This window comes from Egretta garzetta, unplaced genomic scaffold (assembly GCF_000687185.1).
Source record: "Egretta garzetta isolate BGI_Z169 unplaced genomic scaffold, ASM68718v1 scaffold137, whole genome shotgun sequence".
Classification (NCBI taxonomy): Eukaryota; Metazoa; Chordata; class Aves; order Pelecaniformes; family Ardeidae; genus Egretta; species Egretta garzetta.
In genome coordinates this window covers 242,076-256,367 of record NW_009260139.1, presented here as the reverse complement: position 1 = coordinate 256,367, position 14,292 = coordinate 242,076, and the positions used below count along the sequence as shown (strand labels likewise).

General features: G+C 40.9%; 1 protein-coding gene across 3 annotated transcripts in view; it reads left to right on the top strand.

Moving 5' to 3' along the window:
• The window catches only part of GRM5 (glutamate metabotropic receptor 5), a 267,360-nt gene that overhangs the window by 223,510 nt on the left and 29,558 nt on the right, over nt 1–14,292 (top strand). For all 3 annotated transcript variants that reach the window (XM_035897103.1, XM_035897102.1, XM_035897101.1), the window contains exons 5-6: nt 3,827–3,995; nt 7,601–7,727. In XM_035897103.1, coding sequence (XP_035752996.1) covers nt 3,827–3,995; nt 7,601–7,727 — 296 coding nt within the window. The remainder of the gene's footprint in view (nt 1–3,826; nt 3,996–7,600; nt 7,728–14,292) is intronic.

The following is a 14,292-nucleotide window of genomic DNA, read 5'->3' as shown; positions in this document are numbered from 1 at the left end:
CAACAGTGATAGCATTCAAATTATATTTTTTCCCTATATTTCAGTGGGTACATTCCGGCCTCATTCACTGCTTTTGCTTTGGTTTGACTGAGGCAGCCCTTTATGTCTACATTATTGGGGAGTTTTTAAACATCTTTGTGACGGCACCGTATTAAACAGATTACTAGAGGGAAAATTGTTCATCCTGTACAATCATTTAAATTTTGCCTTCTCCCACAATGCAAACTGAAAGGAAAGCATCAATTTCCAAGTAGAGATGGGTAGGAAAAGGGAAATCCATTGGTCAGAATATTTTGAGATTTCCAAAAATTTCTGCAATTTCAGAAATGAACTTGAAAACTTGAAAATTTCTCAAGTCAGCATTCTCCTCAAAAGAGAGCAGGACAGCCACCTACATAGCAGTCTGTGTCTCTGGAGACACGCATTTTCAAACTCTTCAGACTCAGACTCTAAGGAAGTGCACTGTGAGCTGGTAGGAAAACTCAGACACAAACTGGAAGAAACCCAGGAAAAATTCAGATGGAAATTTATTTTCAGCACTGTTTTGGTGAGCAAGGCTGTCTTCCGCTAAACATTTCTGTTTTTACAAATAGCTGAATTCTGAAGAAAAGTGCTCAGTCTGGATTTCTCTCACCAAATTCTTTTTAAAAGACTTGTCCCAGACTTCTCTTAAAGGATTCCTGTTTGGTTTTAATGGTGCTCAGATGCAATTGACTGTATCCTACCTTATTCCTCTCAGTTTCACTCATTTGTTGAAGAAAAACTGAAAACCGCCACAAAAAAATGATATGTGGCGTGACAACACCAATGACAATATCTAAATGTTGCAAAGAGACCTTTAGCTTTACCCTTTCCTCGTGTTGGCCTGCTTAACAATAATGATTTAATTCCGTTTGTTGCAAGGAGTTTGAATGTCTTGGGCCTTTTTAATTTCACTTGAAAGCTGATGAAGGAATTGTATCGTGTGCAGTCACTTGCTCAGTCACAGTAGGACGTTAGTGTTTCACTGAAGAGTACGGGGACGCCGTGTTCACTGTGCACCTCAGGATAAGACAACGTGAAGAAAGTCCAGCCTCACTGGATTTGTGTGAGATACAGTAGTGCTCTGTCTCCTCAAACTAATGGACTGAGTGTGGTGGCAAAATGGTCCCAGAATTTGTTTACTTCTGAAACACAGTTCTCTGTTCCCTCTTCTCTTCGCAATAGTCACATCATTAAATCCAGTCTGTGGGTTTAAATTAGCCAACATTGAGTCAAAATTTACTTTTTCATGATTAAGAAGGCTTTATAGGAAGCTCCATCTCTAACACCCAGGTTCTGAATAGTTTATAGTCTTTTGAGCACTGTCAAACACTATTTGCAACAGCTGGGAGATGATGCAGTCGTACTGGAACAACTCATCTCCCCCGTTCACTTGGGTCAATAGCTGCATCTTCGCTTTGTAAAACAGAAATTTAAATCCTCACAGCTGTACTGTGGTGGTGGTGTTAAGCAGGAAAGCAGAACATAAAAAGCCTTTCTGACCTAGATAGCTCAGGATTTTGGTGTATAGCAAAAAGGTTTTGATATTATACAACAGATGATTAATCCCACAAGATGCTTTGAATCCTGGCCCTATTCCAAAGTCCTTTATGTGTATGCTGAGCTCCAAGCAGACAGACAGCCTAGTGGAGGGCTTGTTTTAGGTGAGACAGAAGACATGGAAAAAACCAAATTAGTATGGAAGGAACAGCCATGATTTCTCAGGAAGATAATAACTATCTGTAAATTCTATCGAAACTCCAAAGAAGAAATTGAGAAGGGAAGAAAAGTCTAGAAAAACAAGATGCTGATGTTTTGGCTGTGCTACCGATAGTACATGGGTTGTCAGCAACTTCATGGCGCTTCTGTTTTGAAACAAGCATTTTGCACTGTGATTAGGGCACTGCTGGAAATGTGCTATTGCACCATCTGGTCTCTCCTATCCTAAAGCGAAAAACCGTCCCTGTAGTATCTCAAGGAAGCTCCAGGGAACCACTGACTCCTGAAGCTTCTTCTTTTGCAAAGACTCAAGACTCATATGATAAGGGTAACAGCATATTGCCCATCCAGTCAGGCTCCACTTTTATTTTCTTTCACAGGTTGCTTGCAGTCCCGATCCTGACCTGTGTGTGAATTTGGCATGGTAGTAGTTTCCCCACTGCGACAGTTAGACTGTTTCCTGATGCAAAGCATCCTGAGGTCCATGGACGGAGGATATTATAGAACAGTTTTACTGGGTTTGGTTTTTTATGTCAGCATGGGAAAAATATCGATGTTATATATAGTATGGCTACTGCTTGTCAATCTTAAAAGTGTTTTCTCAAAACTTAAGAGAGATACTTGGGTATCTTAGTTAAGAGACTGATTTAATGAGCTGCTTCATTTATTTACCTATACATTGGACTTCACAAATAACACTGTGACAACATTAGTCTTAATCCAACCCTGTCCATATTCTTTGCCTCAGGGACTAATTTTGTGCCTGCTGCCAGGAAAAAGTTGTCTCCTCATTTATGAACCAGACAGGTTTTCTATGATTGTGTTAATCTTCTCAGTCTATATAATTTACTTATTTTCCATCAGTGGCTTACATGTTGCTTAGACAGATTACTGCGAAATCCACTAAAGAGGAGGTAAAGAAAAGCATGACATCATCACTGCAGGAGCTGCCCAACTTTCAAGCATGCCTTACAAATAAGTGCTAAAAGAACTGGCCTATAAGGTAGAAAGGTAGCCTGATATTCAGCATGCCAGTAGGAGGCTAATGAGTCCTACGCTGCTCCACAGACTTTCTGTAAGACATTGTGGGAGCTAAAAAAAAAAAAGAATGTAGGAGGAAGAGGAACAGGAACCTGAAAACTCTGATCAGCTCTAGCTCTGCTCTTAACACTTCTGTTCCCAGACACTGGGGTGATCTGACCCAAAAGCAGCCTAGGACTGAGGCTCTTTCTCTTTCATACCTTACTATACAAGGTATTAAATGTGGTCTGATCACTGAGGAGTTACATAAAAATGAGGGGGGTTGAATGGATGGGAGAGAATAACATTTGCTGCTGCAATGCTGAAGAAGAAGAAAAGGGAAAAAAGAAAAAAAAGGCAGTCTCAACTTCTTTCTCCAAATGCCTGGACTACAAGGCGACTCTTGATAAGATCTCCCTGAAGCCTCCAACAAGTCCCAGAATCCAGGAGTCTGTGCCTGAAGAATTATGCCCAGTTCCTATCTGGGAGCCACACCAAATTGCATCTTGCAGACCTACAGGACATGAAGTTTCTTTTGACCCCACAGGCCCAGGCTGCTTCTACCTCACTTTAGGAGCTCGTCTGTCTTCAGGCTTCCTCTCTCAGGAGGGGAATAAGCACCTGCAGACAGTGAGGAGCACTTTCTGTTGGGAATTTCCATTATAGGTTTAGATTTTTCTGCATCTGCTATAGAGGGACCCTAGGACAATTAGGGTTCCCACTGCAGTTGGCTTCAATGCTGAAGTTACACAGGATGAATCCTGTCTGGCTCATTTAATTGTTTTCCTCAAATGAATACAGTCATTCTCAGAAGCTCAGTCACTTAAGCCCAAAGTGTTCAGAGAATTTCCATGGTGGTAGAATAAAACAAATTAAAATACAAAGGAAAAGAAAGATTATGGTATCACAAAATTCATTCTGAGACACTCAAGGGCAAGCATAATGCTTGTAATTTTGCCTTCTTTATTTCAACAAGCTTGATTTTGACTGTATAGTGTTCCTTTAATTTGAAACGTTTTATGATGTTGTCCTCAACTCAGCTATGTCTCCCTTTGTGTTTCCAAAGATATGAAATCATGAATTTTAAGAAAATGGGGAAGGACTACTTTGATTATATCAATGTTGGCAGCTGGGACAATGGGGAGCTGAAAATGGATGATGATGAAATATGGTCAGAGAAAAATAATATCATCAGATCTGTGTGCAGTGAACCCTGCGAAAAAGGCCAAATAAAGGTAAATATTTTCTCCATTTACTTCAGTCCTGTAGAATGCATAGCCTTGAAATTTGAAAGCGAGTTTTTCTCGACTCTGACATGGAGACAGTAATGCACACCTTAATTAAAATGTACAGACTTATGTATTTAGTTCTTACTCATATCATAGTCATCTCATTATTTTCATATCTTGCCATTTTCTTGTACTCCTGTATCTGTGAACTGCAGACTTTTTTATACCTGTATTCCAAATGCTTTAGAGCAAGTATTGGTTTTTTACTGCCTATTTTTACAATATCTGATGCAGTGGAATGCAAATCCCTGACTGGGACTTGTCAGTACAATTGCAGGTAAATTATAAATAATAATTGCTACTATTTCACTGCTAGACACCTGGACTGGAACATGATTATTTAGACCTTAAATCTGTGGTATCATTGGAGAACATCGATAGCTACCACTACTTAGAAATTCAGGAAATGTAGGTAACTTCTTTTTTAACCATATCTGTGTTACTGCTCCTTTGTTTCCCAGGGTTTTGATTTTTTTCTTCCCCCCTTTCCATGTTGCATAGTTTCCATGTTGCAAGGAAGGAGGGTAGATGAAGCTGTCTTATATTAATTGTACTCTATTGTCCTTCAGCATCCCATGACACGGCAGAACAGTTGCAATACTGCGAGTCCTTAGATTACCTTGCAGTCATTTACATAAAAGGCTGTGGCCTGAGGTGATGGGCATGGACAACAGAGTGGCTCAGACTGAAAAAGCAGCTGTAATTTCTGACATGCCTCACTGGAAGCTGCATCACTTTTCTCCTGTGTTAACAGGGCATGCCTGTCAAACTGGGAAGCAGCTATAGTGGGGGGCTGATGGGAGGCTGACCATGACCTGCAACACAAAGTTAATCTCTTCGGTCTTGAGTTTTCTAGAATTTTAAGACACAGTCATCATGTTTTATTTACTAACCGGTCTTTGGAAGAGTCAGTAAGCGAGTTCCATCAGACCAAATGTATATGTCTTCAGTGTAGGCATATACAGTTATATCAGATTTCTGAACTTTCTTTATAGTCAATGGAAATATATTATTCCAGATCAGGAGCCATGTCGTCCTCATGTAGGCTTTGAAAACAGTTAAGGTGAGTCTTGGTGTAGAAACACTTCTTTCTCTTCACTGATGGCAAAAGGCACCCAGCCAGGACAGCTGGTGCAGATGAGAACATACCTTTTGCAGACACCTGAAGGAAGGTGGCATGAGTTACTCCCACAATAACTAAACAGGGGTCTGCTGTTAGCCTGCTCCAGCCAGAGAGTCACATATGTGAAAGGACGGATGTATTGGGTTTGCATGGCAAGGTTTTGGTAGTGGGGGGTGCTACAGGGATGGCTTCTGCGAGAAGCTGCCAGAAGCTTCCCCCATGTCCAACAGAGCCAATGCCAGCTGGCTCAAAGACAGACCCACCGCTCACCAAGGCTGAGCCCATCAGTGACAGTGGTAGCACCTCTGGGATAACATAGTTAAGAAAAGGGGGGAAAAAAATTAAAAAACCCTGCACAACAGCATCCAGAGAGAGGAGTGAGAGGGTGTGAGGGGACCAGCCCTGCAGCCCCCCAGGCAAGGGCAGCAGGAGGGCAGGAGGGGCTCCAGGCGCCGGAGCCGAGATTCCCCTTTTTTTGGTGGGGCAGGCTGTGCCCCTGCAGCCCAGGGAGGCCCACGGGGGAGCAGATCCCCACCTGCAGCCCGGGGAGGACCCCACGCCGGAGCAGGGGGATGTGCCCAAAGGAGGCTGTGACCCTGTGGGAAGCCCACGCTGGAGCAGGCTCCTGGCAGGACCTGTGGCCCCGTGGGGAGAGGAGCAGGTTTGCTGGCAGGGCTGGTGACCCCATGGGGACCCACGCTGGAGCCGTCTGCTCCTGAAGGAAAATAATCTTTTTTTTAAAGAGAATTATTTTTGTTAAAAAGGACAGAAAAGATTGGTTTACAGTTAAATGCTACAATAAAGCGTTGTTCAAGAAATGAAGAATAAAAGGATGAAGAAATCACTGACTAAGAAATTTAATACAAAAACATCTGACCTGATTCTGAGTAGTGGAGAACAATTATTTTGTTTCCTAGAAAAGGATGCATAATACTTCTCTGGATTAACCCCCAGGTAGTGCTGGGTAAGAAATGATCAGTGTATCAGTTTTCTGACAGGTTTGTCAAATTCCAAGTATTTTATAGAAGATGTTGATTTGGTGAAAAGTTTAACAAAAAAAGTGTAAATTAATTGTTTTGATAAAAAATTTAGGTGTTTTGATAAGGACATATGGCTATTTTATTTTCCTGAGTATTTTATAGATTGTAAAATTACAGATTTTTACAATGCATCAAATTCACCAAAATATGTGTCTGAAAATTAGTACAGGCTTTCTAAGAATCGTTTTTCCCAGACACAAGAAATTTTGTCATTTGTTCAACTTTTCATTCTAGTTCAAAATGAAAGAAATCCCAAGATGTGAATTCTTCTGGAGGACAGATATTCTGCTTTGCAAGTAGCTCTGGTCTTAGCACTTGCGGAGCAGATCACTTAAGCTCCCATGGCCTTTCTGCCAATTTAGGTATTCAGGTCTGGCTTTTTTTCTTTTCATACTCTATAATTTTAAAAACAAAATGAAAAACTGAAGTTTTCAAGTCCCCATATTGCTGATGAAAATGATATAATTTACAATTTTTTCTCTACAGCATTGCCAAAGAGCAATCCAGTTCTTTTTTATTATACTCCTTTACATTTCATATATTAAAATCACAATAAATACATTTGATTTTGAAGCCATCTTCTAAGTTCATCATTGCAAAAGATACACAAGTCAACCTACTTCTTATGCTATAATTGGGAGTGTTCGTTTATAAATTATTTGGGAAGAGCAGAGAAACTGGGAATACCTTATTTCATAAGAAAGACATATGGAAAGAAGCACAGATGTTTTCAGTACCCAGAGATGTTAAATAAGGATCTTGAAAAATCTGCATCTCAGTCATGAGCATGCAATAATATTTGGCAGTAAATTATAAAATGAGAAATCAGGTCAGATGTTAAAATGGATAAAGATAACATTCTCACTTTTAAATGTCAATTAGAAATGCAGTAATTAAATAATTCTGAAAAGGCATGTTCAGTTTGATGTCTGGAAAAAAATTAGTTTTAACAAATCACTCACAATTGCATGAAAAATAAACACCCAAAAATCTTCAGGTAATGAACCCTTAGGGAAATAACACTGTTGACATGATTCCCTGTGTGGACCACCATGGAGTGGATTATATGCCTTGAGTGTCATGTACTGACTTCCGTAGGCACATTGCCATCCATGAAATTTTGAGTTTTGCTAATTCTAAGAGAGAAAAAAGATTCTTATTGTGATCCTGTACTTCCACTTACACTTCTGTGGGGCTGATGGTTTCTTTTTTCTGGTATATACGTGATGGGACAACTGAGAATTTGTGTCATATCATGAAAAGGAACTCCTTTTAAAATAAAATTTACAAAAATCTTCAAAAAAAAGAGATTAAAAAATTAAATTAGCAACTGGGGCAGCATGAATGTACGTTTGTGCAGCTAAGCCAAATGTCAATTTTTGTCTCAGGTGATCCGTAAAGGAGAAGTGAGCTGCTGTTGGACCTGCACTCCTTGTAAAGAGAACGAATATGTATTTGATGAATACACATGCAAAGCCTGCCAGCTCGGCTCCTGGCCCAACGACGACCTCACAGGTAAATGAGTTGTGGCTGCGTTTATGTTGTCAATGAAAATGTTCATCTGCTGAGCTGAAGAAACAAATTCCAGACACAAGTGAGTATGAGGACTGTTTCAGTCAGATCGAACCCACATATAAAGCTAAAATTTGAACCGAGTTTGGTATTTGTCTTCTTGCCTCATCCTGATCCAGGAATCATTGGTGTAATTCAGCTGCTTGCTAGAGATCTGAGTTACTAAATCTAGAATCTAGAAATGAAAAAAAAGAAAAAAAACAACAGTTCTGGTTTTGTATTCAACCCTGTCCTAACATCTAGCTGGTGGCGTAGAGCTTGTCCTTCCCTAAAGAGGTAGAGAAATTAAGTCTTTGTCAGAAAAATTATTAAGGGAGGTCAAATTTCAGAGTTTTATTTTCCTCCAAACAGGTACAGAAGGGTCCTGCAATACTTTCTTTTCTTTTGTGAAAAATTTATGAACTAGTTGCTGTAGTTACTGCTGCTAAATGCATGAGTGCTCCAAACAGACTTAGGTTTGCCTTAGTCCTTTGTTCACCGGAGAGTGTGCTAGAATACAGGGTTCATGTTCTCCTTGCCATGGCGTAGATCTCTGTGCTCTTGCAGAGCACCAGTTTGGCTACTTTAGAGATAAATTACCCCACCACATGTATCCCACAGTCTCTCTTCTTTATGACTAATAAACAGAATTTAAGTATTCAAACGGTCAGAGCACACACCACTTCAAAACGTTGTTCAGAGATCATGTTCTCATTGTGCCAAGCTCCGTATAGACAAGGGAAGAGCTTGGTTTGTGTATAATTTCTGTGGATGAGGGGATAAACTTCTGAGGTGAAAGAAAGGGAAAAACAGTTTGGTGGATGAATTTATGTAAGTGGAAGAGTGTCAGGCAAGGCTTGGCCTATAGACAGATTTTTATACTAGTTCAAATGATCAACTCTTCAACTACCAGAGGTCTTGTCTGATATGTGGCAGATCCCAGCTCATGTCTCTGTTTCAGTGAGCACCTGAGGTTTTACCCAACATAGAATAGCTGGAAAAGGAGCTCCCAAAGTCAGTTGGGAGGGAACTTGCTACAAGTGCCTCATCAGGCCAACAGAGGACCTACTTCTGAAACACCAGTGATGGGAACTGCCCATTGATCTAGTGAAATTTGGGTAATTAGCCTGTAGGCACCATATATAAGGCAAAGTGGAGCAATCAGCTACCAGGTTGGCCTTTGCACTTTGTGCTTTGAGCTGGCTCCCCAGGGCATGCAGATCTCCATGCCTTGAGCAAGGTATCAATCTGAGCTTATGGGAGGATTTACCCTCTAAAGGTCTTACTTTGCCCTCAGGATGCAAAAGCAGGATGGGGTGGCACCTTGAAAGCTCTTGTAGGATGAGTCAATGATTTTCTGCCCAGCTCTGATTGTTTTAAATGAAAGTACTTGTCTTTTTAGCCAAGACAACTGCGTTGTGTGTTACATGAGCTGCTACATTCTGCAAACTATTCACCTGGATTTAGACATGCATTTTATACCTTTATAGGGACCAAAGTCAATATGCACACAAAAAAACCCCTTGACATCAGTGACAAGCAATGCTCCTCAGGAGATCTAACCCTTGTTCCTCAGCCAGGCACAAATTCAGCAGGCACTATTTGGAAACTGACCCCCCCTTGGCCTCCAGGAGCACAGCTAGTACAATATGCACTCCTGGTAACAGGACACTCATCACCATAGCTTCACAGCTATGTAGTCCTCACCTAACTTATTATTCATATGATGGCTGGTTCTTGTCTTATTTAGCTTTGAGCTTTTTATCAAAAACAGATTTTCAAAAAGCCTATTCCCAGCTTATCCATACAATATATTGAGCTGTATTTCTAAAGACCATATTTATAGTCCCAACTTTTGCAACTTGTAAAAAACTGCTTCTCAGTCTTGTTTACAACATAAGATTTAGTAATAAAAGTGAATAAAAAGTAAGGAGTGAGATATGTATTCTGTATTCTGGTAAGGAAATTTCCCTTCGGTTTTATAAAGCATACACCAATCTCCTTGAAATGTCCCCACATCTGATACTGCAGCAGTCTATGTCTCTTTGCTGCTTGATAAAGCCATGTCTTAGGTAACGTCAGCTCCACAAGGCTACACATATAAAAAGCTCATTGGAATGTCTTCCTTGCATGATCACCTTCAGATGAGAGTCCTGTAAATATACCAGCCACGTGCCTGAGAAGGCTTTTAACGTGGAGCTGCACCTCACTGTTTGCCAGAGATTTGAACTTCGATAAAAACATTTTTGGAATCCTTTCTTGGCTCACACAACAAAACATTGCTCCATCTTTCTTATGCTCAATGATCAGCATCAGTTTTGTGCCACAAACTTCACTATAGAAAATTTGTAATGGCAGAGATGTTACTCACAGAAAGGAAGAGAGATTAATGCTTTTTCAGTGACCTGTGGAATATCAGAATTCAGATGCAGGAGGGGAGAAAACAGAAGGGATGAAATACGGGTAGGAAAACAAAGTTATTCTCAGAACAGAAAAAGACATTGGGGTCCTGAAGTACAGAAGAAAGGTATGGAAAGTCCAAAGGTAGTGGTAAAGACAACTGGAAGGAAGAGTTTCTCCTGATTAAATCAGTTATTGGAAAATATCTCCATCTAGAAGTGAAGATGAGGCAAGAAAAGGACTGTTAACTGCCCCCATTTTATTTCCTGAACAATTTCAGTTTCATTGCTTATGCATACAACACTCCCCAGGGACCAGCCTCCTCCTTGAACAAAAACCTAGCCATTCTTTTCATTTTCTCCAAATGTACCTGTACCATTCCAACATGCCCTCCAAGCCATTTTCTTCCTCCTGGTTTAGTATCAAGACGTGCTTTCCAATCTACTGTAGCTCCCCTTCTTCCCCATGCATTGTGTTACCAACTTCCATAAATTACAGCACCACTTCGCACATTTGTTTGGCCAGTGTGGCTGAGCCACATGTGCAGTTGGAGCAGGAGTAATTCATGGGTTCAAGTCCAGAAGTATACGCCAACCCCCCACCCCCCCATTCCTGAAAGCCCTTCTTTGCATTGTATTCACAGTGGAGGGAAGAGAAATAGATGCCAGGAGTGTTTAGGTATAAATGAAAGGATTTTCTTAACACTGAGGACCAAAACTAAATTAAATGAATTTTTCAGTAGCTTGGTAAGAGCAGCTTTTTCGTTGAGGACATGGCCTTTTGCATTCAAAAAGAGTGCCTTGGAAAGACCAGGTAAGTTTTGTTCAGCATCTCAGAGCTTTTTCAGTGGATGTAGGAACATCTTGGTCCAGTTATCACCAGTGTTGGTTTAAGGACATTTTTGAGGTGGGAAAGAGGCAGTTATTCTCTCTTTCTGTGATTCGGGGACAGCATACAACAATAACAGAAACAAGGTTTTGTCTAGTGACCTCGGGGACTGCAAGGAAAGTAGATGATATTAATTTCAGTGACATCTGGTTTATCTTCAGGCTGTATTGACATTTTTCTCATTCTCTGTGTACTCCAAATATGCTGGCTATTTGATTTTCTTAATTGGATTCCCATGAAAATAGGAGCTGAAATATTTTACAGTTCTTGAAATGTTTTCTTGACATTCAAGGATAAGGCTAAATATCAGAAATATATATTTTTACTATAGTTACAAAAATGCTTTCACCAAATTAGGTACAGTAAACGCAGGATACCAACATCATGATCTTGTCTGCCTCTCTGAAAGCACCAGATAAGAACTGGATTATTCAAACCACCTTGAATGGAAAGGACTGGGAAAAGGGCACCCCGCCTCTAAGGGACACAACAGCCATTTCAAAGAGCTCTGACAACACTGATGCTGCATCCCTTTTGGCTTGTACCAATCTGGATTCCTCACTGAGAAGCGAGGACGACTGCTTCCCTCATCCTGAGGGCATTGCTCGTACTGTCGGCCAGAGCCGCAGAGAACAGACAGTGCTGGGAGCTGCTGCTGCCTTGGCTCTGGGCACCGTCTGGGACAGCCCATTGCCGCAGCTCGTGCAAACCACCCAGGGGCCAAGGGCAGGGGTGATGCTCAACATCAGATCTCGGCGGATCCCTACAAGGGCTTGGTTGGCTTGTCCTGCAAGCGTGCTGATTTGGGCTGTGGCAGAAGGGACGGGGGTCTGAGGCCTGGGTGTCTCATAAGACTGGATCCTGCCCCCCTGCCCCAAGCAAAACCACCATTCATCTCTTGGCCAAAATATTTTCAGATGGTAACAGCTTGTTGCCATCAAAATGCATTGTTTTATTCTTGCTTGCAATACAGTTAGAGTCACTGATAATTTCAGCAATTGTCTGACAGTTGTGTGCAAGAGGCAGAACAAAATATAGCCTGTGCTGACATCGATTTTGCTGCTGAAACATTCCTAGGATCTTGCTTTTGACCATAATTGGTAAGGCTGTAATTCAGACCAAGGGTAGAAGGACACAATTTTTTTCTGGTTGTTTTTAGTGTTATAAATGCACATCAGCAGAGATAATGTCCAATTTTTACCCTAATTTTCTGTGCCTTATATTTCTTTTCCTTTTTATTTCTTATTCCAAATGAAATGTAACCATTTACGTAAGTCACTCTCACACCAGCCTCTTGGAGAAAGCAGATGAGGATGAGTTCAGGGTTCAGGTGGCAACATCTAGGATTTGGCAATAGCCAGGAATTCCTGCTTTTTTTTTGTTGCTGTCATTTGCTCCCCTCCCTTCTCCTTGTTGGAGGCTCCTGGGCTGGATGAAGAGCGACTTGCCAACAAACCCAGAAGGATCTACTTGTAATTGTGCCTTACATTATGGAAAGTGTGCTGAACATGACATATTCTGAACAAAACATTTACAATACACAGAGCCAGCATTTTTTAGTGAAACTTAAATCAAAACATTAGAGCTAACATAAGGATGGACCTGATTGCTGCAATTCATCAGTTGTACCAGTCATTCTGCACATTTGTGTAATTAAGGAATCATTCCCCATGTGGCCACAGAGTAACTTTAATGTATTATTCTAAGATTCATGGCCTTGCCTTTTACTGCAATGCATAGCTAAATCAGTATATTTGAGTTACTAAGGACTTAGGCTTCCGAGCTACAGATGTCCCAGCTTTCATGGTTTAAGATGTGACTGATCCCAACTCCTGCCGTGCAGAGGCAGCAGGATAAATCCATGCACAGTCCTCAGCTGCATCCATTGGCTGTGCAACCCTGCCTTTGCTGATGGTTTCAGTAAGCGTGGGAACTGCAGCAGCTAAGATGCCAGCACTAAGAAGCCAGCACACGGTCACCGAGCAATGTCTTGCTGTTGTAGCAACTACAAAACTACACCAGAACAGGGCAAAGTGCTGTGACCATAATAATTTACCATAGCACCAGAATCTAGTACCTAAATGTTAAAGATGTCCTCCCTCACTTCAGCTGGTCCACATGCCGTATGGAGACCAGTGGGCTGATTTCTCACCCAGGACTTCGGAGAGTGTAATCCTCACTTTTGCCTTGTCAGTTTGAATAATAAGACGATGTTTTATTTAAAAACAAATAAAGGCTACCCTGCCAGCTTCATCTAGATTTTTATTCCTACATTTTTGCATCTCAGCTCTCCATATGTGAAAACCCAAATAGTTAATCAAGATATCCCTTCTCCCATCTTTTGGGATTATAAATAGGGAACCATTCAAAAGCATTAATATAAAATATCTAGCAGCATAACATCAATACACTCTGTATAATGCGTACCAAATTCTGTGTGGAGACTCATTCAAAGCTAAGATGTGGCTAGGCTGTTGTTTCAGCCTTGGTGTTTGGACTTCTGCTATCCTTGGAAGGGTCTGTGAAAATTTTCCAGGAATACCAAGTCTTTTGTCTATGGGTTGAACTCGCTGCCCAGGATGCCAAACCCCACTGAAAAATAGTTAAGACTTACTAAACCAGCAGTAATTTTCTGCCAGTTTTAGCCTCCATGAGCAGATTTGGTGAGCTTTAGCTCATGATGTTGACTTAAGAGACTTCACTGAATTCCCTTCACTTTCCAGAGCATATCCTATTCACAAGCCTTAGTCTGTCATGTTTACCTTTGGAACTCGTTTAATTATATATTTTATATTGCCTACCATGAGAGGGATTTTCAGTGCTAAGGTAATATAGTTTTATGGATGCTGAAGGCATGGTAAGGTCTCTTAGGTGTCAAGGCTATAATAACAAATTAAAACAGTGTCAAGATCAAATCCCCAGAAAACACGGACTATAACACAGTGTTTCATATCTGTGAACTTTTCTCCCAGATGAACTAATATTAAGGCAATATGAAACATCAGAAATAAGTGATAAGTTTACCTCTACAGAGAGAGCACAGGGTACTAATAGACCTATGGCAGTGGTCAGGCCTTCAAGAGCTTCTCCTCTCCTTGTTTACAGCTCAATTTAGCCCATCCCTGAAGTAGCCAGATGTTCTTCCAAAATATCAGAACTGTTTTTTCCCCAGAAGATCCTTATACATCCTTATCTGTAATTTGTTAGTGATTTTTGATGTTCCTTTCAGAAAATCTTTCCC